This window comes from Artibeus jamaicensis, unplaced genomic scaffold, assembly GCF_021234435.1.
Source record: "Artibeus jamaicensis isolate MK-2021 breed Jamaican fruit bat unplaced genomic scaffold, CSHL_Jam_final contig_1015, whole genome shotgun sequence".
Lineage (NCBI taxonomy): Eukaryota > Metazoa > Chordata > Mammalia > Chiroptera > Phyllostomidae > Artibeus > Artibeus jamaicensis.
Genome location: NW_026521194.1, coordinates 8,783,993 through 8,809,212, shown reverse-complemented (window position 1 = coordinate 8,809,212; position 25,220 = coordinate 8,783,993). Strand labels below are relative to the sequence as shown.

Here is a 25,220-nt window from a genome sequence, read left to right as displayed (position 1 = left end):
TACAAGACAACAATGCTTGCCCTGGCTGGTGTAGCTAAGTTGGTTGGAGTGTCATCCTGAAAATCAAAAGGTCATGGGTTCGACTCCCAGTCAAGGCACAAACCTAGGTTACCATTTCCTCCCTGGTCAGGGCCCGTATGAGAGGCAACCTCAATGTTTCTCTCTAACATGGATGTTTCCCTCCCTCACCTTCTCTCTAAAATCAATTTTAAAATAGTTTTAAAAATATATAAATAATGGGAAAAATTGTAAAAAATAAACAACTGACCTTGACTCAAGTAAGTCACTGCTGTAGACAAAAGCTGGGGACCTGTTCTAGATATTAAAAAATACAGAAGGTATGTAACAATCAAAGTAAAGGCATGATCTCGACTTGATCATGAATCAGTAAAAGCAGCTCTTAAAGTCCTTGTGAGGACAGTTTGAGAAATTTGACTGCAGACGGGAGAGATGATATTACAAATCATTGGTAACGTTCTCAGGTAAAAATCAGATCGCAGTTATGAAGGAGAATGTGGCCATTCTCAGTTGGGGGCTAAACTAAATATTTTGGGCTACAGCAATAACTGCAACTTTCAAACACATATACACACACGGCAAATGAGAATTCTTGATTCTATGGGTGTTTGTTGTTGTACTATTTTTCTATTACTTCTATACTCTTCTATTTTTGACATCTTTGTAATAGAAAATTGAAAACAATTTTTAAAAACAAAGGTTCTGCCAAAAAATCCTGAGGCTAAATTAAAAGGCAAGCAACCAAGTGCAGTAGAGAATCCCATAAATGACAGGCAGGTTACCAACCTTAATATATTAAACACAGACAACTCAATGAACTACTTAAAAATTTACAAAAGAAGATATAGCCAGTAAATACACTTTAAAATAGTCTATCCCACTGGTTTTATATATATATATATATATATATATGTATGATGTATATATATTATATGTATAATCTCAACACAATGCTGATTTCCTTTCTGACACTCAAACTGAGATTTTCTTAAGAGCCGGAGCCCAGGGCTGGTGGAGAAGCAGGCAGTCTCCTGTCCTGAACACGGGACTACCAACTAATGCAGCTTTCCTAAACAGCAATTTTTCTATTCACACCTTGACCTAGCAATCCCATTTTTAGGAGTTTATCCTAAAGAAATAATAATGGATGCAATCTAATAGCAAAGATTTAGCGATAAGAATACTTAATACAGCATTCCTTGTAGCACCAAATAATTGGATATACTTTGGAAGTCTGACAATGAGCTGTTGTTTACATAAACTATGCTATCTCATGGATTGCCATGGGACAATTAAAATGAAGTTACTGCAAAGCAAAGGGTTGCCAGTTCGATTCCCAGTCAGGGCACATGCCTGGGTTGTAGGCCAGGTCCCCAGTGGGGGCAACATGAGACACAATCACATATTGATGTTTCTCTCCCTCTCTTTCTCTCTTCCCCTTTCTGTAAAAATAAATTAGTTAAATCTTTGCAAAAAAAAAGAAGTTGCAAAATAACATGTAATAGAAAAAATATATATGCAGATGGACCAATGGACCCGTCGATGGCCATTACATGTGTATAGTACACACACAGCTTATGAACTGAACAATGGCTCGAAATACCACAAAACTCTAGGGGTAATTTATCTGCAGATTACCTCTGTAGTGGAATCGTAGGCGAGTTTCTTCTTTCTTTTTTGCCTGTTTGTATAATTGAATGAATACATACTTCTTTTTATTCACAAAAAAAGGGTGTTATTTAAAATTTTTTACCCTCATTTAAGGATTTTTTTTCACTGTTTTTAGAGGGAGAAGAAGGGAGAGAGAGAAACATCAGTGTGAGAGAGAAGCACCAACTGGTCACCTCCCATACGTGCCCGGACCAGAGATCAAACGGGCAGGGATCTTACTGGCCTAGACCGGGGATCGAACCTACAACCTTTCAGTTATGGGATGACACTCCAGCCAACTGAGCCACACTGGCCAAAGCATAAGGGTGTTATTTAAAAAAAACAAAATAGCATCTATATTGTGTTTATTCCTCTCAGCAAACTGTGCATGCACACACACACATGTTCACACACACAACATTTGTTCTCCAGAACTCAGGAAGGTGTGGTCAGGAGGAGGGGCTGCCCTCCCCCAGCCCACTGCAGTTCACCTTCCAACCCGAGTTCACAGGTGGCAGGCCAGAGAATTTCTGCAGGGATGGAGGCTGGAAGGCAGCTAGCTGCCCTTGATGCTGAATTTGTGGGCAAAGCCAACTTCCGTACTTGAGAAGCCTGCGCTCCTGTCCCATCCTGGATGAGATGGGGCCCCTGGATCAGGAGCCGGAGAGGAAGCCGTTGCTGCCGGGAGAGGGTGGCATGCAGAGTCCAAAGGCAGTGGTTTATGGTAGCTCATAAAAACTCCAGGTGGAGCCTGAAGCTTTGGTGGCGGGGAGTGAGTGGCAAAGAACACTCATGCCCCCTCTGAGCAACTGTCATGCCAAGTACTAAAGACCTCTAGGGGTGTCAGGGTCCCATCTGTCTTGGAGGGACCCCAAGTATGGGCCCCTGGCCCTGCATCCCTGGGTCTAGGGCTCCCTTGCCCAGTAAGCCTTCCCCCAGAGAAGGAGGGACGACTGCCAAGCCTCCTCCCCCGGGGCTGGTGGGAGGAGGCACCTCCCCTGGTCAGGGCTCTCCACCTGCGGTGAGGGCCCGGGCCCTGGGCGGAAAGGCACCCCGTCCCTGGGAGCTCTCCCTGGAGCCCAGGGTGAGGCACTGCGGGCTCTGGCTATCAGGCTGTCACTGGGCTCCCGGCTCCCACGGACCTGGCAGGCACCTGCTGCCCCACCCCCTCACCTATTCTTTCTCTCTCAGGGGCCCTATATTCCCTTATATGGTGAAGGCAGTTCCTAGAGAGGGGGGTGGGGGGGTGAGGACAAAGGTCGTTCTCCTGCAGCCAGTCTGCCACAACTCCCCGAGATCTCCCAGGTGGCAGTTGTCTCCTCTAGCCAGGTAAGACAACCTTGTGGGGACCCATGGGGACCTTAGGTGGTGGGAGAGGGCAGGATAGGGTCCCTTACTTCTCTCTGGCACCACGGGGCCTCCCGGAGCACCTTGGACCTGCGGCTTGGCACTTAAGAGCAGAGAGCCCAGCGTAGCTTCCTTGGCTTCCAAGGAAAGAATTGTTCAGGCTTCACCCCAGACAACTGCCCGTCCAGATCCCTACCTGCCACTAGCCTGCCACCCACTCCAGGCGTCAACCACCCCCATTGCCCTGAACTGAGAAGACTCTGGAGATGTGGGACTTCTGGACTTAAAATTTGGACAGTCCTGAGCAAACTGGGGCTAACTGGTTGCCCTGACATCTGTCCTCAGACCCTCCACCCCTTTACCCATTTCTTCATCTGAAATGGTTTCTTTCTCCATATCATCATTTCCCTGGCACTCCTGGCAACTCAGGGCTCTTGTCGCTTGGGTTCTAGAGTATGAGAATAGCCATAGGGATTGAATGGGCAAAGGCAGAGAGGCAGGGGCATGTCTGCCCCATCTCCCCTCCACCGGGACCTATGGTCCCATTGGCCTCACCAGCCACTATGGCTTCATTCGGCTGAAATGGGGAGAAGGTAAGAGACATGTCCCCATCAGGGTCTTGGGACACACTGACCACCCCCTTCCCAGGAAGCCTGCTCGGGCAGCCCCAGATGCCCATGCGGGCAGAGTCTGCGGGCTGCGGGCTGGGGTGTGTCCACTCCCACTGCTGTTATGGGCCTGGGGAAGCAGGAAGGTGTCCTTGTTTTAGGGACTGCCACATCCCTGTCTAGCTCAGACCTGAATGACTGAGAACTAAGAGCAGTGACAGCCACCGGAGTTCTCTGGAGCCTGAACTCCGAGGCCGGCCGACAACAGGGCAGCAGAGACGAAGGGAAGGATGGGACCGGGCCGGGGGGAGCTCTCCCTCCCTCCAAGGCCCCAAGAAGGCCTACCGCCTTCCATTCCACAGTTCAGTCTTTCAGCTTCATGAATATTTGCTGAGCACCTACTATGTGCTGGGTGTAGGGGGCAATCCAGACAAACACATCTAGATCCTTGGCCAAGAGGACTTCAGACTTACAAACAGATCCTCCTGTCACTGTGTGGTCGGAGGGCCACGAGAGGCATCGGTCCAGGATGTCGTGGGGCCCTGGATGTGGATTCTGAGGTCTCCTGGGAGAAATGATACCTAAATTGAGTCTAGAAGAACATGTAAGTGTCAGCCAGGGGGGAAAAGGTGTGTGTGGGGGTGTCTACCAGCAAAGGGAAAACAGCAGCAACACAGACACAGAGGGGGCGAGAAGCAGCAAGGGGGCTCTCAGAGCCGCCCACCCCGTAATCCCCTTGCCCACCCCCTTACTCATTCAGGCTGGAGGTCCCCGATCTTGATTTCTCTCTGGGGAGGGAGAGCGCTGGCTTTTTCAAGTCCCAGCTCCCCCAGTCTCCCCTCTGAGGAGCAGGAAGTGCATCCACATGTCTACCCCCTCCTCCTCTTGCTGGGCACTCCTAGAATCCCAGCATGTCCCCGGTGGGACTTTAGTGATCATCTCGTTGACCTCTCCCACCTCACAGATGAAGAGACAGGGTACGTGTTCACACAGCTAGTGAGTGTCAAAGAATCTGCCTCGGGGTAAGGGGGACGTCGAGAAAGGTAGCAATGAAAAAAAACAAACAAACATTCTATTGCTTGGTGCCCAGACTGGTTCTACTGAACCAGGAGTTCTTATGGGTGGAATGCATGAGGGAGGCCACGGCCCACAGGGGCCACAGACGGGACCCAGGCACAGGGGCTCGTACAGGTTCTTCAATGGCAGGCGGCTCTGATCTCCTGCAAGGGATGCTAATCAGCTGCCTGGCAGGGAGACCTTGGCACTAAACTCCAGGAGGCCAGGGTGAGGGGTTACCCCTCAGGACTCCGAACAGGGTGTTTCTGAGCAGTGAAGGCCAGGTCATTATTCCAAGAGGCTACCGAGAGTCAAGGTGCAGAGAGAGATTAGATAGAGATGTGCCAGTCTGTCGTTTTGAGGCTAGACCTGTGGGGGCCCCATGACTGGTTCATTAAGGGCCAGTTCATGGGGTGACTCTGTGGCAGGCTGGGAGGTGGGGAGTGGGGTGAACTCCAGACTGCTGGGGAAGGGTGGGAAACCAGGGGTGAGAACAGCTGGGGGCAAGTGGTCCTTTACCCTGGCTGATACCAGCCACACTGGGGAGTTTTAAAGGTACCCAGGCCTGGGCCCCACCCTGGACTAATTAAATCAGAAGCCTTGGGGAAGTGGCTTGCACACTGCAGTGTCAGTATTATTTAAAGGCTCCCCAAGTGATTCTGATGAGCAGCTGAAGTGGAGAACGCAGCTGCAGGTCAAAACCGAAAGTGCCATAAATGAAAATGACGCCATAAATGAAAATGACACCATAAAAGAAGCTCGGGGCCAGGCTAGTGTGGCTCCGTGGGCTGGGCGCGGCCCCACAGACAGAAAGGTCTCAGGCTGCGGGCCAGGTGCCTGGTTAGGGAGGTCTGAGAGGCAACCAATTGGTGTTTCTCTCTCTGTTTCTCACTCCCTTCCCCTCTCTCTAAAAACAAATAAATAAACATTTTTTTTAAAGCTTGGAGAAGGGAGGTTTCTAGCTCAGTGAGTGTAGGGTGGCTCACCTGGGAGCTGTCATTCATTCATTCATTCATTCACCCACTCACCCATCCACCCACTCACCCATCCATCCACTCATCCGTCCACTCACTCACCCATCCATCCACTCACCCACCCACTCACCCATCCATCCTCTCACCCACCCACTCACCCATCCACCCACTCACCCATCCACTCACCCATCCACTCACCCATCCATTCATTCGCCACCCGCCCACCCAGCTAAGTGCCGGCACTGTGCTAAATGCTGAGGATTCATTACCAAACGAACCAACCTGCCCCTGCCACTGTGGAGTCTACCTCTTGTGGGCCACCAGAACAGCGAGCGAGCGGTGCTCGGGGGGGGGGGTAGCCAGGAAGGAACAGGAAACGGCTGCGTATGCTTTTTTACTGTGGCAAAACACACAACGTAAGATTTACCATTTTAACCACTTTATTTTATTTTATTTTTTAAAATATTTTATTTATTTCTTTTTCGAGAGAGGGGAAGGGGAGGAGAGAGGGAGAGAAACACCAATGTGTGGTTGTCTCTTGTGCGTCCCCCGCTGGGAACTGGCCTGCAACCCAGGCATGTGCCCTGACTGGGAATCGAACCGTGATACTCTGGTTCGCAGGCCCGCGCTCAATCCACTGAGCTACGCCAGCCAGGGCCATTTTAACCACTTTAAAGCATTCAGCACATTCACTCCATTACACCATCGTTACCACTCTGCCTAGTTCCAGAACTTTTTCCACAGCCCAGGGGGCAACTCCACGCCCCATAGCAGTGACTCCCCGCTGTCCTCTCCCCCAACCCCTGAAAACCACACTATCTCTACAGATTTGCCTGCTCTGGCGTTTCATGTAAATGGAGTCGTCCAGCGCAAGCTTTCCGTGTCTGGCTTCTTTCGTTCAACGCGGTGTGTTCAAGGGTCACTCACACTGTCGCACGTGTGCTTCTTCTTATGGCTCTTACTGCACAGTGGGCACGTGCAGTCTGCTGTTTATCCATTCATCTGCCGACGGACGTTGAGGGTGCTTCCACCTTTTGGGCTATTGTGAATGACGCTGTTATGAGCATCCCTTACAAGCATTTGTTAAAACTTCTGTTTAAAAGTTTCTTTCAGGCCTTATTATTCTTTGCTTTCTTTTAAAAAACAAACTGTCTGACTTTTTTTTAACCAAGCATGGCTTTCATGAACATATTTCAAAAAGGAAAATTATCTGGGGCTAGCCCTGGCCAGTGCGGCTTGGTCGGTGGGGCATCGTTTTGTGAAGTGATGGGTTGCTGGTTCAGTTCCTGGTCAGGGCTCGTGCCTGCTTTGTGGGTCCGATCCCTGGTTGGGACGAGTGCAAGAGGCAACCAATAGATGTTTTTCTCTCACATCGATGTTTCTCTTCCTCCCTCCCTTCCTCACTCTCTAAAATTAAATAAATAAAATATTTTAAAGAATTGTTTGGGACTAGATAAATCGTTTGGGGCTAAAGAAAGGCCCTCGGTGGCAGGGTGAGACTGGGGGCCTTATCCAGAAGGTGGGAGGCAGTGAGGGCAGATGTTTGAGGAAGAGAGCGACAGGATCAGAGTGGGTCTCAGCCCTCAGTCAATCGGGGCCCAGAGTGGGGGCCACCAGCGTCCCAGGTCCCTGGGCCCTGGCCTCCCAGCACTGTTGGGAGCTCTCAGAGCTGGCTGGGAAGAGCAGCACCCAGGTGCTCCCAACCCCTCAGTCTTTCCTCTCACACCCCCTCCCCCTCAGGCTCATCGCCATGACCAAACTGAGCGCCCAAGTCAAAGGTTCCCTCAACATCACCACACCTGGGGTGCAGATATGGAGGATCGAGGTGAGGTCTGCCTGGGCGTGGGTGGGGGAGAGGACTGAGGGGAGGGAAGGCCGGGGGCTACTCTCGCTGTCCTCCGATCCTGCCCTTCTGGCGTGGGGGCCCCGGTGCTTGTCCCTGAGTGCCCCCCTCCTCTCCTCAGGTATCAGCCTCTCACTCCTGCTGCTTTACCTCTGCCCCTCCCCACAGCCCTTCTCCCGGTCAGCTTTGTCACGCCTTCCTCCTCCCGGCTCTCTCCCTCTCCCGCCTCCTGTGCCCGAGGGAGGAGGACGCTGGGCATCCTGGCAGGGCCCGGGCAGCCCCTCAGACCTCCCTTCTCTCCAGGCCATGCAGATGGTGCCAGTTCCTCAAAGCACCTTTGGCTGCTTCTTTGACGGTGACTGCTACGTGCTCCTGGCTGTGAGTGGTGGTGGGCAGGGGAGGGGGCTGAACAGGGAGCAAAGCCACAGGTGTCAGGGAGGACACTCGGGGCTGGGGCCATGGGAAGAGCTGGCCTGGCTTCATGTCACGACGGTCCTTTTCGGGTGTGGTTGGGTGCCCAGCTTAGTGGCTGCTCTGTAGGATCAGAGATGTAAGAAGCTCTCCCTGCCCTTGGGCCACTGGGATGACCTCCTGTGGATTTATAGTCTTAGGGACCTTCTGAGTTCATGGAATATCACCCTGCCTTGAGTCCACATTTCCAAAATCCGCAGCTACCTCCATATCACCGCCTTGCTCGGGGCCACACCCTGGTGCTGCTTGTACTGTCGGTGCATTGGCATTGTTTCTTACGTAACTCACTTTGAAACTTTAAATACATTTATTTAAAAGTATAACTCTGTATCGTTTCCGTAAGTGGAAAGCAGTGTCCGTGCCCCGAACGGAAGGTAGCTATAAAATATTTACACAATAATTTCATGTATGCATGTGTTTGCACGTCACCTAACCAGCCCATGAACCTCTGATGGTCCATGCACATCTCTTTGGGAAATGCTGCTATAGTCCAGCCAAAGTATTTCCAGGAGGAGAAGAGCAAGGCCCAGAGGGGAAGCCTCTTGCCCCTCGTCTCAGGGTCTATGGAAGAGCTGGAGCCACAACTCAGGCCTCATCTGCGGCCCAGGATGCAGATGCGTGGGGGACCATGCAAAGCAGGGAGGCGGGCGAGGGCTGGGGCGCCCAGGGTCTCAGGTACATTGGACATCCCCTCTCCCTAGATCCACAAGACAGGCAGCAACCTGTCCTATGACATCCACTACTGGATCGGCCAGGCCTCGTCCCAGGATGAACAAGGGGCAGCTGCCATCTATACCACGCAGATGGACGACTTCCTAAAGGGCCGGGCTGTCCAGCACCGGGAGGTCCAAGGCAACGAGAGCGAGGCTTTCCGAGGCTACTTCAAGAAGGGCCTTGTGTATGGAGGGCACGCTGCGGGCTGGGGAGTGGGGCCAGGGCAGGGGAGACACTCGAGGCTGGGGCCCGAGCTGGAGCTGGCGAGGCAGTCCGAGGCCGGGGGGAGCCCACGGGGGGACTCGTGTTCTCCATTCCACTCCCTCACCCTCGTTTCTGCTGCCACTTTGTCCTTGGTTTTCATTTTTCGAATTGTTGTCTTTGGCCACCCAAATGCCATCCTGAAATTCTACAACTCTGGGCACCATGAACTTTATAAACCAACTTTCAGGGCATCACATGAAGTCTCCCCTCTAAGCAACCAGCAAAAGACCTGCTCCTAAAGCAGGCTTTTTAAAAGAAAAGCCCAGATTCCGAGCTTTTGTTGTCAAGTCTGAAGTTCTAGTCTCTGGACTTTTCCCAGGGAAACACATAATCAGGAGCCAAGTTACTGCTCATCTGTAGGACAGACCAGGAGCTCTTCAGTTCGTCACAATCTCCACCCCTCCCTTTTGTCTCGCTGCTCCCCTTCTCCCCACACTTACGGCAGCATTTGCTCCTTTGGGCATGTGAGCTGGCACCTCTGTTGCCTTAGCCTGCTTGGTCTGCCATAGAAAAATACAGAAAATACAAAATATAAAAAATAAACTGGCTGGCTTAAACAACAGAAAGTAATTTCCTCAATAGTCCTGGAGGCTGGCAAGTCCAAGATCAAGGTACCAGCTGATTTGGTTGCTGGTGGGGGCTCTCTTGCTGGCTTGCAGATGTCCATTCTCTTTACCTGGTGAAGAGAGTGAAACTCTTTGGTGTCTCTTCTTACAAGGGCACGAATCCCATTGTAAGAGCCACACCCCCATGACCTCATCAGAACCTCCACTAAATCTGTTCCCTCAAAGGCCCCATCTCCAATACCGTCACATGGGGGTTAGGAATTCAGCATATGAGTTTGGGAGGGGACACGACCATGCTCCTGTCTTTGACGGCCTCTAAGCAGGGGAGAGACTAAGTGAAGCGAGGCAGTCCAGGGTGCAAACTTTAAGGCAGCGTTCACTGCCGGTGTCATGAAAATGCAGGTGATACACTGACCTTAACACCTGCGTGACCCTGAGAGTGAATGTCTCCTTAAAGTTTGCTCAGGCACCGCCTCCTAGTCCCAGGTGCAGCCTCAGACGGCCCCAGCCAGGCAGCCCGCCTCCCAGCCCACTCTCCGAGCTCAGCTCACCTCTCTTCTCAGGATCCAAAAAGGGGGCGTGGCTTCCGGCATGAAGCACGTGGAGACCAACTCCAGTGACGTCCAAAGGCTGCTGCATGTGAAGGGCAAGAGGAATGTGGTAGCCGGAGAGGTGGGCATCAAGCGGAGCCCCAGGGCATGGCCTCCTGTCCCCCTCGTGGCAGAGGCCAGGGACGGGAGGGGCTGGGTGACGGATGGGGTCTGACTGGCTCTGCGCCTCCCCCATGGCTCTCCAGGTGGAGATGTCCTGGAAGAGTTTCAACCGTGGGGATGTTTTCCTCCTGGACCTTGGGAAGTTTATCATCCAGTGGAACGGGCCGGAGAGTAACCGCATGGAGAGACTCAGGGTAAACCCCGCCCACGCAGCGCCCTCGCCAAGCCCCCCCCCTCCCACCTGCTGCAGCACACCGGCACCTGGCCTCCCCCACGGTCAGACTTGCCCGACTTCTGCTGCTCCAGCCCACCCCCATGTTCCCAGGGCTCTCTCCCTGGACTCCCCGGGGCGGGGTTTGAAGGTGGACCTGAGTCTCCACGTGTTTGGGATGGGGTGCTGGCTGGAGTTGGCGAGTGTGCGCTTGTGGCTCGTCCCCTGAGGTTTCACAGGTCCCCACTGTGCGCCCTGTGCTGAGCGTCTGGGATCTAGTGGTAAACGAAGCAGGGGAGCCCTGCCCTGGCTCTGGCCTTCAGCTGACCCTCCAGTGGGGGGAGCAGACATGAAGGGAGGGGTGGGGTGTGCGGATCTGAGGATTCTGGGAAGGCTCCTGGGACTTGGTGAGAGAAGGGAGGAGAAGGCCCTAGAGCAGGAGAGAAATGGCTGGGGAGGGCGGACCACCAGAGCAGCCAGAGCATGAGACGGGGGTGTCAGGAAGCTTGGGGAGGAGGGAGGCAGGTCTAACAGGGGCGTGTCATGTGGTCAGAGGACTGTGTAAGAGGGTTGGGGTTGGTTCTCAGTGTCAGGGAGGCTATTGAAGGCCCTCTCACTTCTGAGTGACAAAAGAGGGCGTGGTGAAGGGGCCAAGGGAACACAGGGAGCCCTGTGTCCATCAGGTGAGGAAGGGGATAGGTGCCCCCGCTCCTTGGACTAGGAAGGTGGAACCCACTGGACTTGCGTGTCGCATGGGGGAGGAGAGAGAGAGGGGCGAGGCAGGACTCAGCGCTGTGCTTCTGCAAGTGCACGGAGGGATGGAGCCCATTTCCTGAGATGGGAAAGATCAGGAAGCAACCGACTTGGGAAGGAAACCCAGAGTTCGGTTTCAGACGTCGTAAAATGGGGCCTCCACGGAAGGTGGATGCCTAAGGTGAGAGCAGAGAGCTGGGCTGGAGACAGAAACATGGGCCCAGGTGAGCTCGTGGGAGGGAGGGAGAGAGAGAGGGCCTGGGGCTCAGCCAGTCACTGAACAGCAGACACTGGATTAAGGAGGGTGAGCCAGGCTGTGTGTGAGTGTGAGTGTGTGAGCACATGAAGACTGCGTGTGCGTGTCGTGGGGACAAGCACATGTGGATTGTTCACCCTGGGGGGTGTCTGTTGGAGGACCCGAGCGTCTGTGTGTGTGCACATGTGCACACATGTGAAGCTGTGTGCATGCGTGCGCCCGCGTGCTCGAGCAGGCCACGGGGCAAGCAGACCGAGTACTGCAAACTCCAGAGCTCAGCTTTTGTTTGAAACTGTGACGTCAAATCACAAATTTCAAACAATGTCAAAAACGAAGGCCCTCAAATTCCACCCCGAACACCCTTCCGCCAACCAGGGAACCTGCTTTGTCAGCGGGTTTTCACCTGCTTTCTTCGCATGCACCTTACCAGCCTGGTCCCCCTCAAAGCAGGAAGGCAGGGAGGTGCCTCACCCCTGGGGCTGCTGCAGGGTGGGCTGTGGTCTCCTGCCATGGTTTGGGGTGGTGGATGCTGCCCTGTCCCCTGGCCGGCTTCCGAGGGTCACCCAGTGCCTCCCTGCAGGGCATGACCCTGGCCAAGGAGATCCGAGACCAGGAGCGGGGCGGACGGACCTACATAGCAGTGGTGGACGGGGAGAAGGAGAAGGAGTCCCCACAGCTGATGGAGGTCATGAACCAAGTGCTGGGCAAGCGGAGGGAGTTGAAGGCAGCTGTGCCTGACACCATGGTGGAGCCCGCACTCAAGGCCAGCCTCAAATTGTACCAGTGAGTGTTCAGCTGGGCTCCTCCTGGGCGCTGGGGGATTTCCTGGGGGTAGGGTGCCCCCGCCGAGGGGCCCGAGACCCCTCCTGGTACAGGCCGTACTTTCTCCTGCAGCGTGTCGGACGCAGAGGGAAAGATGGTAGTCAGAGAAGTCGCCACGCGGCCACTCACCCAAGACCTGCTCAGTCACGAGGTGAGAGGGCTTGGAGGCCCCCAGCCACGACTCCCACCCCCCTGCACCCTGCCCAAGCTCCCTCCAGCTGGTGCAGTGCCGGGGGCCAGGTGGGTGTGGCAGGGAGACCACCTGTGCTGGCAGCTCCCCAGCCCAGCACCGCCTCACGGTCAGGCCCTCACTCGGGGCCTCTCTCTCCTGCCTCTAGGACTGTTACATCCTGGACCAGGGGGGCCTGAAGGTCTACGTGTGGAAGGGGAAGAACGCCAATGCCCAGGAGAGGGAGGAAGCCATGAGCCAGGCCCTGGTGGGCATGGGGTTGGGAAGGAGGACTGTGAAGGGAGCCGAGCAGGGAGGGGGAAGGGCTCAGACTGGGGCAGGGAGGCCAGAGGAGGCCCTGGGCCTGACCCAGGCTGGGGGTCTGAGCGGCTCTTCTGCAGCCATCTCGGAGGTTGTCTGCACACCAAGGCGCCAGCCACCACGTGACCTCGGCGCCTCCTCGGGATAGGGGCTCCCACCTCAAGCTGGGTTCAGAGGAGGGAGGGGGGAAATGGAGGCTGTCCTTCGCACATAGAGGACGGGGGTCAGCACGGGGCAGGGCCAGTCGGGGATGGGGGTCACTGTTGGGCTGGGGTCAGTAACCCTGACTGGCTTAGGGCCCGCAGGATGGGCTGAGAGTTGGGCCCGTGGTTGAAGACAGGGCTGAGGCCCAGGGTTAAAGCCGAAGTGGGGTCAAGTTTCAGTCTTTGGCCTTGGGGAGGGGGTCAGAGTTAGATTTGGGGTGGTGTCAGGTTGAAGGCCTAGTTTGAACTTGGGGTTGGAGCCAGGGCAGGGTCAGGATTGGGACTGGGGTTGGGTTCTGGTTTGGGCTTGGGACCAGAGGTAGGTTCATGGTGGGGTCCGTTTGGCTTGCACTGTGGGGTGGGGGCAAGAGGTGGGGGCACTGTGGGGTGGGGGCAAGACAGCCACCCGCTCTCTTCCCAGAACTTCATAAAAGCCAAGCAGTACCCTCCGAACACACAAGTGGAAGTGCAGAACGATGGGGCGGAGTCTGCCGTCTTCCAGCAGCTCTTCCAGAAGTGGACGTTGCCTGGCCAGACCTCGGGCCTGGGCAAAACCCACACTGTGGGCTCCGTGGGTGAGGGCTGGGTGAGGCAGGGTGGGCTGGGAGTCCGGAGTGCGGCCCAGAGAGCACCCAGACCTACCTCCTGCCCTCCTTCCTGGCCATGCTTCTCCTGGGTACCCTTTGACCCTGGTCTGTGCTCCCCAGGTGGTGTGGGGACATGAGGGGACATGGATGAACTCAAGGGTTGTCACAGATGGGAACTGAGAATGACCCGCCTTTCATTTGGAATGGGGTTGGGTCTCCCTGGAAACCAAATAGCTCAGTCTCTCACTAAACCACACTGGCTGAGGGCAAGCTCAGTGCCAGGCACCTGGGGGACGGTGAAAGGGTTGTCCCTCTCCTGGCTGCCCTGGAGCACCCTGGAGAAGCATGAGTCTGGGGGCGGGGAGACCTGGTTTCGTATTATAACTGCCGTGTGTAACCTTGGGCAAGCTATTGAATCTCTCTGGCCTTGGTTTCACCATCTCTAAAATGGGTGTAAGGATTATAGCTACCCCTCAGGGCTGTGGGGAGGACCTGGGGGACCTCAGCTAGTGACACATATCATGACTCCCTTCACTCCAGCCAAGGTGGAGCAGGTGAAGTTCGATGCCATTTCCATGCATGTCCAGCCTCAGTTGGCGGCCCAGCAGAAGATGGTGGACGATGGGAGCGGGCAGGTGGAGGTATGGTGGGGGGAGGGAGGCCTGCCCTGGGTGGGAGGGGTTGCTGGAGCCTGTCCTGGACCTCACGCCAGCCGGGTACTGGCCCCAGGTGTGGCGCATTGAGAACCTAGAGCTGGTGCCTGTGGAGTCCAAGTGGCTTGGCCACTTCTACGCGGGCGACTGCTACCTGCTGCTCTACACCTACCTCATCGGGGAGAAGCCGCACTACCTGCTCTACATCTGGCAGGTCAGGCCCTGCTCCCCCGTCCAGAGCTCAGCCACCTCAGCTCCGACCCCACTATGCCCTTGCCAAGTGGCCATCCTCTTTGTGTTGAGTATCCCTGGTAACTGGGAGCTCACCCCTTGTCTATCTTGGGACAGCTTTTGCCGTGAGGTCTCACCGACACAGTACCTTGCTCACAACACTTTCCCTTTTGTTTTTTTTTCCCCTTTTGAGTCTCCCTTCCCATTTCCATGGCCTCTTGAACTTCCCCTTCACCTGCTCTGACTGTGGGTTTCTATGTCCAGATGTGAGGGGCAGGGGGACGCTTGGGTGCTTGGGGGAGTGGTGTAGTAGCCATGGTGTTTCCCCGAGAAAGGTACAGTGAAGAGGGGAGGAGGTGTGGGGTCAAGGCTGGGACTGCAGGTGGCTCAGGGCTGGGTGAGGCTGGGAAAGGACTGGGTTTGGGGCTGGGACCAGCACCAGGATCTGGGTCACACTGGATTTTTGGCTGCAACCAAGGTGCGGTTTGATGGGGAAGGCAGTTGGGCTTGGGTCCAGGTCAGAATTGGGGATGCAGCTGCTGCTGAGGGCGGTGGGCGTGGTCAGAATCAGGGCTGGACCTCATCCCACCCCTTTCGTTCTGCTCATCCCCAGGGCAAGCAGGCCAGCCAGGACGAGATCACAGCCTCAGCCTACCAAGCCGTCATCCTGGACCAGAAGTACAACAATGAACCAGTCCAGATCCGAGTCCCGATGGGCAAGGAGCCACCTCACCTCATGTCCATCTTCAAGGGGCGCATGGTGGTCTATCAGGTGTGGCTGCTGGACTGAGGGGCCTGGCAGAACCCCAACTAAGGCAGGGTGGGCATCCAGAAGATTGGGGAGGGGACCTGGGATGGGAGTGGGGCTGTGGGCGAAGCCCATTTTCCACAGAAGAGGACCCTTGAGGCTCCTCCCCGAAGTGGAACCGGTGATGGAGACGGCTACTCAGCGCTTTAAACATACATGTAATGAGCACTCGGCATGTACAAGCACTGTCTCCACCCCAGCTCTTTGGGCCCTTTACATGAAAACGGAAGTTATTTTGGGTAGACTTGCCTAAACAATGGACCTGTCGAAACTGCACTGGTGCCTTCCAACAAAATGACATGGACAGCTTCTGCATTCAATTAAGCAATAATCTCTTTATTAAGCACCTACTAAGTACACAGCCCTCTGCAAAGTGCCAAGGGGCTGGGGGAGGGGAAGAATGCCACACTAATACCATTTCCCATCTTGTTGGGAGAGCAGTGCACCAACAGTCTGAGGCAGCATGTGGTTAAATGCCAGTAATACAAGTTGAGTTCAAAGGCGAATGTGGATACAGTACCCTGGGAATGGGCGTGGAGGTACTGGTGGAAAGGGGGTTGGAGGAGGTCTTGACTCTGGGGTCAGTTGACAAGTTGGACCAAGGTATGGTGAGGGCCTGCAATGCAGGGGGCGTGGCCAGAAAAAAGGGCCAGAGGAAGGGACCTGTGGGGACAATGAGAAGCCTGGCCGCGTGAACTGGACGGTTTGGAGAGAGCAAAGTCAACCTGCAATGGCAGTTTGCAGCTTCATCATGTGGGGCCTTCGAAGGCCCCTGTGAAGAGCTGGGTTCTAGGCTATAGGCAGCGAGGAGCCACTGAAGGCTTTGAGCAGGGAAGTGCCATGACCAAATGTTTTGGAAAGATTAATCTGATGTATCAGCAGACCCGGAGGGGCAGGAAGGCCCTGCCCCAAACTCTTTTCCTGTTCGGTTCACCCCTCTGGTCCCCCCTCATCTTTCCTAAGTTACTCCTGCCTTCTCCTACAGGGAGGGACCTCCCGGGCTACCAGCCAGGAGCCTGCGCCCTCCACACGGCTGTTCCAGGTGCGGGGCACGGGCAACAATAACACCAAGGCTTTCGAGGTCCCACCCCAGGCCTCCTCCCTCAACTCCAATGATGTCTTCATCCTCAAGACCCCGTCCTGCTGTTACCTGTGGTGTGGGAAGGTATGTGCGGGTCCCCCTCAGCCTCAGAGCCTCAGAGCGACCTGGGTCGGGGTGGGAACCTCTAGCCCCGCCCCTTGCTCTGCAGCTTGGGGTCTGGAACATCCTCGGAATCTCTGCCTCTGTCCGAGTAGGTTTCTCCTTGTCTGTCTCTGGCCGCAGTGTTGGTCTGTCTTTACGTCGCAGGCTCCCTCTCACTATTTGTCTGTCACCCCCCCCCCCCATCTATCTCCGTATTGAGGACTCGCAGCCTCTCGTAGTCCTTCTCCTGCTTTGTAAGGCGAGAGAAGCTTCTCTTGCCTCCGCCGACATTCTTTGGAGTGTCAGAGGAAAGGAGGGGAGAACTGTCCCTGCTCCGGCCATGTGCTCCGGGTCCTGATCCGGGAGATCCCTCACAACCTGGGAGCTCAGTGACTATGGCGGCAGGGGCCTGGGGTTGTGTGTGTCAGCTCGGTGCTGGAGACAGTCTCCCCCAGCACACCCAGCTCTCCTTTTCCAAGGGCTGCAGCGGAGATGAGCGGGAGATGGCCAAGATGGTCTCTGATGTCATCTCCCGGACGGAGAGGCAAGTGGTGGTGGAAGGGCAGGAGCCGGCCAACTTCTGGATGGCGCTGGGCGGGAAGGCACCCTATGCCAGCACCAAGAGGTAAGTAACAAGGGGTCCCCCTGCCTCCCGTTCACCTTCTGAGGCTGGACAGCCTCCTGGCACCTCCACCTTCATGGCCCGGAGCCTGCAGCAGGCCTGGATTGAGGACCTGCCAGGGCCACAGTATGAGTCAGGAGCAGTCCAGGCCCTCAGAACCTCTTAGGTACAGGGGCTGTGTCTGTGCTGCTCAGTGAGGTCTGCCTGGGGCTTGGCAGGGCGTTTCCCTGGCAAAGAGAGTTCACAGCCTTAGGAGGCAGGTTAAAGAAGGGGGCGGGGCTACAGGCTTGCCCTTCAGGAAGAAGACGTCCAAGTCCATGCACTCCCTGCCTTTTGGATGCATCCCAGCCGGGTGCATCCCAGCACCCGGATGCTGAGGAGCACCAGCTGTAAACCCTCTTCCAAATGGTTTTTCTTAAGAAGATCCAGGACCCCTAGTTTAAAAGCAAAAGGGCACGCACTACAGCAGCAGCAGGAGGGATAGAAGGAAGGCAACAGAAAGAACTTCCAAACGGGACTAGAAAAGAGCCACTGGAATGCGGGTCTTGAGAAATTGGTGGGGATTTCTCCTGTGGAGAGCTCTTAGACTCTTGGGAGGAGGGAGGGCCTCTCGTCTGATCGGAGGGAAGAGCGTTTTCCTCGGGGGCGGGCTGCCCAGGTCTGAGTCCCTCCCTCGGAGTTCTGGGTCCTCACTTCCCCTTTGCCCATGGCTTCCTCCTGCCAACACAATCTTCTCTCCACCCCGCAGACTGCAGCAGGAAAACATCGTCATCACCCCCAGGCTCTTTGAATGTTCCAACCAGACTGGGCGATTCCTGGCCACAGAAATCCCCGACTTCAATCAGGATGACTTGGAAGAAGACGAAGTGTTTCTGCTTGATGTCTGGGACCAGGTGGGACTGAGGCCTGCCCAAGAAATAGTGGCTTTAGGGATGGAGATTTTAAAAAATATATATTTTATTTATTTACTTTTTAGAGAGAGGGGAAGGGAGGGAGAAAGAGAGGGAGAGAAGCACCAACGTGAAAGGGATACATCAATTGGTTGCCTCTCACACGCCCCAAACTGGGGACCCAGCCTACAATGCAGACATGTGCCCTGACTAGGAATCGAACCAGCGACATTCAGGTCTGCAGGCTGGCGCTCAATCCACTGAGCCACACCAGCCAGGGCAAATTTTGAAAAAAATTCTATTTATTGATTTGAGAGAGAGAGAGAGAGGAACATTGATTTGTTGTGCCCCTCATTTTTGCATTCATTGGATGATTCTTGTATGTGTGCCGACCAGGGATCCATCCCTCAACTTTGGTGTGTCAGGATGATAAAGCTAACTAACCAACTGAGCTACCCAGCCAGGGCAAAGGGAAAGAGAAGGACTTTTTTGGCTCCCATATATGTTCTCCCCGTGGAGAAGTATTATAAGGAACCTAAGAAAGCAGAAAGCAGCCTGGAGGGGCTGCTGCGTGGGATGTATCTTTTCTCGAAGTCCACTTTATCTCATGGGGCAGAGCAGTGTTTTTGAAGGGCTCTAGCTCAAAAGTCACACATATGCAGAATATCTAAGTGGAGAGCATCTGCCCAACCTTCTCATTACCCCAATGCAAAGTCAAGGCCAGATGGGCCTATACAAGGTCAGAGTCCACAGTTGACACCCATCTGAGCCTGGATGGACTGTGGCAGAGACCTGTGGGCCAGGAGGACGGGAGGACTGACAGCTCCCGGCCTCTCCGCAGGTCTTCTTCTGGATCGGGAAGCATGCCAATGAGGACGAGAAGAAAGCCGCTGCCACCACGGTGCAGGAATACCTCAAGACCCACCCCAGTGGCCGGGACCCTGAGACCCCCATCATCTTGGTGAAGCAGGGACATGAGCCCCCCACCTTCACGGGCTGGTTCCTGGCATGGGATCCCTTCAAGTGGAGTGTGAGTGGCCCCAGCCCTCCTGGGTCCTTACAGCCCAACGATTCCTTCTCTGAGCGGCCTCTTCGTGGTATACCCCAGGGGCAGGGCGGACTCCCAGCTTTTCTGTTCTGTTGCGGGAAATGGCATGTGATATACTGATAAAGGGGTTAGAGAGGCCTTAGAAGGAGAAGTAAGGCTGCAGTAAGACCATTAATCTCCCTGGCAAGGGTGAGGGAAGGAAGTCTGTCAAACCCAGGCCAGTGACAGAACCTTGTCTGTACACTGGACTTAGCTCAACGCCCCCATTCAGCGTTATTGGTAGGAGCTGTATTGGCTACTTGCATTTAAATTAGTTAAAATTAAACAAAGTTGGAGATTCAGTTTCTCAATAGCCACACTTCAAGTGCTCAGTAGCCACCTGTGGCTCATGGCTGCCATGTTGGATGGCACAGAGAGGGAACATTGCCATCATCACAGAAACTTGAGGGGACAGCGCTGGTAGGTTCTCATGCCACATGAAAGGAAACATGCCAGTTCTAGAGGACAGATCGATGTCTTTGTGGCACTAAATTCTAAGCAAAGTGAGTCACACTTGTGGTCCTTACCCTAGAGACGGCCTTCCACAGGATTTCCTGAAATGGGCCCCAGATGGAAGCAGGTCCTCACAATGGAACCCCAGCGAAGGTTCCTGCAGGAAGGAGGGAGGCTGGGGTTAAAATGGGTGCTGCGCTGGTGGCCTTGGGTGTGCTAAACCGGCTCAGCGGACGAGGTTGGGGAACAGAGAGCTTTGAGTAATTTCCTCAAACACACGAAAAACAATTCAGTAGTCGATGGGTTGAATTTAGTCTTCAGGATGGATTCAAACAAATCTCCAGGCTGCAAATCCAGATGCCAGAAATTTGTATATTCGCATCATCAGTGCCCCAAGTCAACGACTCTGAGATTCTTGCGTCACCTCGAGTCTGTGCAGGCTTTCCTTCCTTCCTTCCTTCCTTCCTTCCTTCCTTCCTTCCTTCCTTCCTTCCTTCCTTCCTTCCTTCCTTCCTTCCTTCCTTCCTTCCTTCCTTCCACCTAGCCAAACCTCATGATGTGCCATGCTTGGTGCAGGCCCTGGGGGTATGGAGATGGGGCTCCTCCTGGAGCCATGGACCTTTCTACTCCCTTCCCTCCTCTGTGGCAGGGTTCTCTCCCAGGTCTGAGGGAAGCCTCCCAGTTCTTCAGGACCCCAGCGTCTCCCAGCACCTACCCAGTGTAGGCAGGGTTCTGAATGCTAGAAGGGGCTGCTTGCATGGGCCTCTGAGGGCAGGAAAATATCAGACCCCTCTTAGTTCCCATGCTGGGCTGAGCAGGGGCAAATAACCCCTGTGGGGGCCTTTTCTGACCTGTCAGCTCCCTCAGTGCTTATCCTCATCGCCCACCCTCCTTTTTCAGGGACCCTCCTCCAGCTTCCACCCAGCTCCTTGTTTCCTTTCTCAGCCCCAGGCCCTGGGCCAGCCTTCTGTCAACTCTTGAAGGAAAATAGTCTCCTCTGCTGAGAAGCAGGTCTAATTTGTTACTCGCTTTATACGCAGAACACCAAATCCTACGAGGACCTGAAGGGGGAGCTTGGTAACTCTGGGGACTGGAGCGAGATCACCGCTGTGAGTATGGGGCAGGTGTCTGGGCCCTGCAGTGGGCATCTGGTGATGATCAACCTGCGGGGGGCTGGGCAAGCTCCGGAGATGATGCCGGTGTCCTGTGCTTTCCTTCCTGCTATTTCCTCTCACTTTTCATGGAAGTTCTTCTTGCTCTCTCTCTTCAGTGTCTCTAGCTGTTTTGTCTTCTTCATTTCCTAGTGAAATGATTCCCAGATTTTCGCATGCATAAGAGTCTGGGTGATGGGGAGCTGAAGGGTGAGGGAAGCATATTAAACTGCAGATCCAAAAGTTCACAGGCTTGCTGGGAAAAGGAGGCCAAGTAGCATCAGCAGAAATGTGTCCAGAACATGGGAGCAATTTCCCAAGTTCACCTCTGTGATCACCATTTAACAGATATGACTCCTCGCTCCACCCACAGGCGGAGCACCCCATGGCGTTCGTTCCGAAACCCTTCTTATAAGAATGGTGGTACAGGCAGGGATGTATAGATAGGTCAAGGTGATTTTACAGATGATAATTTCACAACAACTAAGAGAAGGAGGGTCATAAACGTCCAAGGGAGACCTCGAACATCTGGGGGAAGCCTGTGTCATAAAATAGTCATCTTGAACCAACTGGCTTTGGTTGGATACACACCAGCTTTATAAAGCTTGGGGGTCCAGTCCAATGTGTTGTGTTCTTATGTGTGTGTACGTGATGTGGGTGGGCCAGTGTGGGGGGATCATGGAAGGCATCTTGGAGGAGGTGCCCTAGGATCACTGTGGACTTCAGAGAGAAAGGCAGCCTGGGGGGTAGCCACAAACCAGCTGAAGTGCCAATGGTTTCCTTTTTTTCTCTAGGAGATCACAAACCCTAAACAGGAAGTGTTCAATGCTAACAGCAACCTCAGTTCTGGGCCTCTGCCTACCTACCCCCTGGAACAGCTGGTGAACCAGCCCGTGGAGGAGCTCCCGGAGGGTGTGGACCCCAGAAGGAAGGAGGTGGGTCAGCTTGAGCATCAGGAAGAGCTAAAGCTTGTCCATTCATTGGGCAACACTAACTGATCCCCAGGGTGTGCCCTTGGAGATGACGAGGTGGTGGGGACAGCCAGGTGAACAAAACATACCTGGTCTTCACCTTCCTGTGAAGTTACATCTCGCTGCGAGGAGAGATCAGAGGGGCCTGGTTACACTATTATTTAATTTCAGTGGGGATAAGTGCCATGAAGAGTATTACAAAAAGGAACTTGCTTTAGTCAGAGAAGACAGCCTTCTGAAAGATGAACAGGAATTGTTCAGGCAGAGTGGGCTATTCCTGGAGAAGGGAACAGTACACACAAAGCCCCCAGACCCCCAGGCAGGGAATAAGCACCGGGCAGAGCAACGCCCAGAGTGGTGGCTGCTGGAGAGCTGGGGAGAGGCAGCGGGCCTGAGGGGCAGGGCCTGAGGGGCGGGGGCCAAACTGAGCAGCGCCTTCTCTGCCATTTAGGGACGGTGGTAAACGGGTAAGGGAGCTCTCGGGGCTGAAGCAGGCGGGTGGCTGTCAGGCTTTCTCTTTTAAAGACCACTGTGGCAGCTCAGTGAAGAAGGCGTGGGAAGGCGGCAAAAGCGCCGCTCTAGGTTAGGCCGAGAGGTAGATGGGAGCTTCGGATGGGGGGGGGGGAGGCGCAAAAGGGAAGGAGGCAGTTTAGAGAATTAGGAGGTCAAATGAACGACACTTGGTAAGTACTGGGTAAGAGGTGAGAGAGAAAGGGGGAAATTGTATTATTCTCTAAGATTAAGCAAACGAACAAATGAAACACCCTGGGTCAGATTGCGCTCTGAGAATGATCATGAGTTCAATGGCAGCCATGTGGTTTGGGGCACCTGGGAGACATCCGGGTTGAAATAGGTGCCCGGTGGGCAGGCAATTCAGAGTGCCAGGAAGACCCATCTGGTAGCTGCAGGTGCAGCCTGAGTGGATCACTTGCAGGGGGTGGGGGTGGGGGAGGAGTTGGGCAAGAACTTGTTAGAAACACATTTCTAATATTCATGAAGACTCCCAACAGACTTCAGATCTAGCTTGATGGGGGTTACCGAGAGGAGAGAAAACTTATTTTGTGTGTTAGAAAGCATAAAGAAGTCTTACAAATGAATTAAGAAATCTACAGAAGAGAGATGCCTGGTTTCTCCGAGAATATCTGAGTCTGTGAGGGGTCGGGTCCTGACATAGGTCAAGTGCACTGTTCCCAGAGCATTGGCGCCTGCCCTTCCCCTTGGAGACCACCTGCAGGTGTTCTCCCAGACATGCCCATCTGTGTCCTCACTGATATTGGCATGATCCCAATACGTTAGTCATAATAGTAATATTACAAATATTATTTACTCGGCCCTGATACATAAAAAGTGCTCTGTAAATGTAAGCTGTGATTATAACTGCTTTTTCTACTCCTGAGAAAACTCAGGCCCAGACAAGGGCAGTGACTTGCCTGATGTGACATAATAGTAGCAAAGACAGACCAAGAGCCAGGTCTTTTGAGTCCCACAGTTACCATCAACCACATCCTGTGGCATAAAAAGAGGGTTTCTAAAGGGAAGGGCAGCCAGTGTTACTGAACTAGGTGATTGACATGAGGCTGAGTGGATAAGCTAATTCTGAATGAAACTGATAGAAACAGCATCACCTGCAACATAGTGGAATTAGTCTAAGAAGTCTTAGAGTCTTTAAAAACAATCAGTTGTCTGTTGCTGATTTTTTTATCATGGGAGTAGCACACATTCTTGTGGGAAAGCTGTGGGTTCAATGTCAAGAGGGGAGGGTGGGAGAGGTCTCCAGACCTCTGGCTGCTCCAAACTCAAAAGCGGGACCAGTGACAGTAAACAGTGGGGTGACGGGTCTCACTAAAGGCAGTAGCAGGAGGGTGTCTTAAGTGTTTGAACATCAGTGAGTAATCCAGAAAGGCGGATGTGGCCATGGGTGAGGCCAGCAATCAGCTGGCAGGACTGCAGGGTTCAAGAACAGGACCAGGGGAAAGATACAAGTCCACTGGGATGGGCATTCCCTGCTATCTAGCCTGAGCGTCAAAGTCCAGGTCTCCACCAAACTGCAGAGCCAGCCTGGGTGGACTGGAGATGGCACCTGAAGCCACTCGCAGATCAAGGGCATTGCAAGGTTGTGAGGGACCTGGCAGGGGTGGGGAATGCTACGAACAAACTTGGGGTAGGCGGCACTTCCCTATTCACTCAGTGAATAGGTGTGATGCCCAAATCACTCACATTTGCTCTTCTTCCAAAACAAGGCACTCCACTGCCCTGCTAGGGATGTGGGGAGGGCTCCCGAGAGGCTTAAGGAGAGATTGCCTAGGGGTTGGAAGGGAGTCTGAGGACGGGTTGGAGGACTGGGGCATCACCACCACCTGAGCTTGCGGTCCAGCTGCAGGTGTTCTTCGTGGGAGTCAGCTGAGCATTCTGCAGAGCAATTTTCCCTCAGTGGAAAGAAACCCACTGTCTCACCCCACCCTGTGCCCTGTTGCTGCCTGAGGGGAACAGAGATAAAGGCTGGAGGGTACCACTTTATAGCAGCTTTAATTTGGGGCTCATACTTGAGTCTTGAGGGCACTGAGGTTGCCTTAAAGAGTATCACTACCATATTAATGGGGGGCAGGTATCATTTCAGGCAATCCCCTCGTCTTATGGCTGACGACACCCAAGGCCTACAAAGGTCTCCTAGCTGTAGGTTGTTTCTACGTAGATGAACAAGAGACCTTGTTGCCAATGCCCTTTCACATGTAATATTTTCATTTCCAAAAAAGCATTACAGAGAAGTGAGAAGTGGCTTTTAAAAAATTTGTCTGTTTATAGAGAAAAAAAGTTTTAATTCTTATTTCAGGGCTGCTCACAGCCCTGTTCACTAATATATATAGTGTGAACTTGACCCTGGTCAAAAGGACCTAATCTAGCTCAAGCTTGTTACTGTTTTTTATTCACCATTTATTATTTTAATTTTTGGCTTTAGAGAGGAAATGGGGCGGGAAACATTGATTGGTTGCCTTCTGTATGCACCCCCAACTGGGTAACTGAACCTGCAACCCCGGCACGTGGTCGGACCACTGGGAACTGAACTGATGAACTTTGGGTTTGCAGGTCAATGCCCAACAGAGCCACTTCTGCCCAGGCTGTTACCGTATTTTTTATTACGTTCCCAATTCAGGGATCAAATTTCTTGGACTTCAGTGTCACCTGCCTCATCCCTCTCCTGGCTCTCCTAACATTGCGTTTTTGCTTTCTGTTTGCTTTCTATACCACACCTATGTGACTCATCAAAGCAAACCTTGGACAGGAATGTGACCTTTGCCTTCTGGTCCCTCTCTTCTAGGGACACCTGTCCCTTGAGGATTTCACCAAGACCTTTGGGATGACTCCAGCTGCTTTCTCTGCCTTGCCTGTGTGGAAGCAACAAAACCTCAAGAAAGCAAAGGGACTATTTTGAGAAGAGTGGCTGTGGTTGTGAAGCAGTTTCATTATTAATCCTTTGCTAATTGAAATTTTACAGTTGTACCTGTGAGCAGCCATCTGTGGCAATGCTTTTGTTTACTAATATATTCCTCCATAAAGATGGTGCCTCCATAAAGAGCCTGTGGTCCCAGTTTTTGTTTTCCAGAAGGTGGCTCCCTTGTTGCTATCT

General features: G+C 53.7%; 1 protein-coding gene across 1 annotated transcript; it reads left to right on the top strand.

Annotated features, from left to right (window-relative positions):
• The first annotated feature begins 2,896 nt into the window (after positions 1-2,896).
• On the top strand, positions 2,897-25,155 carry VIL1 (villin 1). The gene is made up of 20 exons (XM_037132281.2): positions 2,897-2,997; positions 7,394-7,478; positions 7,800-7,874; positions 8,669-8,865; positions 10,075-10,183; positions 10,308-10,418; positions 12,025-12,227; positions 12,339-12,417; positions 12,605-12,703; positions 13,381-13,534; positions 14,087-14,187; positions 14,276-14,413; positions 15,044-15,202; positions 16,224-16,403; positions 16,901-17,046; positions 17,792-17,936; positions 18,775-18,963; positions 20,514-20,582; positions 21,419-21,559; positions 24,912-25,155. The coding sequence occupies exons 2-20, from the start codon at positions 7,404-7,406 to the stop codon at positions 25,023-25,025; spliced, it is 2,484 nt and encodes an 827-aa protein (XP_036988176.2). The 5' UTR covers positions 2,897-2,997; positions 7,394-7,403; the 3' UTR covers positions 25,026-25,155.
• Positions 25,156-25,220: the final 65 nt, after the last annotated feature.

Bases quoted from the DNA above. Each gene is read 5' to 3' on its own strand.
- VIL1 (XM_037132281.2), top strand. From the start codon at position 7,404: ATGACCAAACTGAGCGCCCAAGTCAAAGGTTCCCTCAACATCACCACA. The intron at 12,704-13,380 runs GTGGGCATGGGG...CTCTCTTCCCAG, and splicing joins AAGCCATGAGCCAGGCCCTG to AACTTCATAAAAGCCAAGCA. The intron at 17,937-18,774 runs GTGGGACTGAGG...GCCTCTCCGCAG, and splicing joins TGCTTGATGTCTGGGACCAG to GTCTTCTTCTGGATCGGGAA.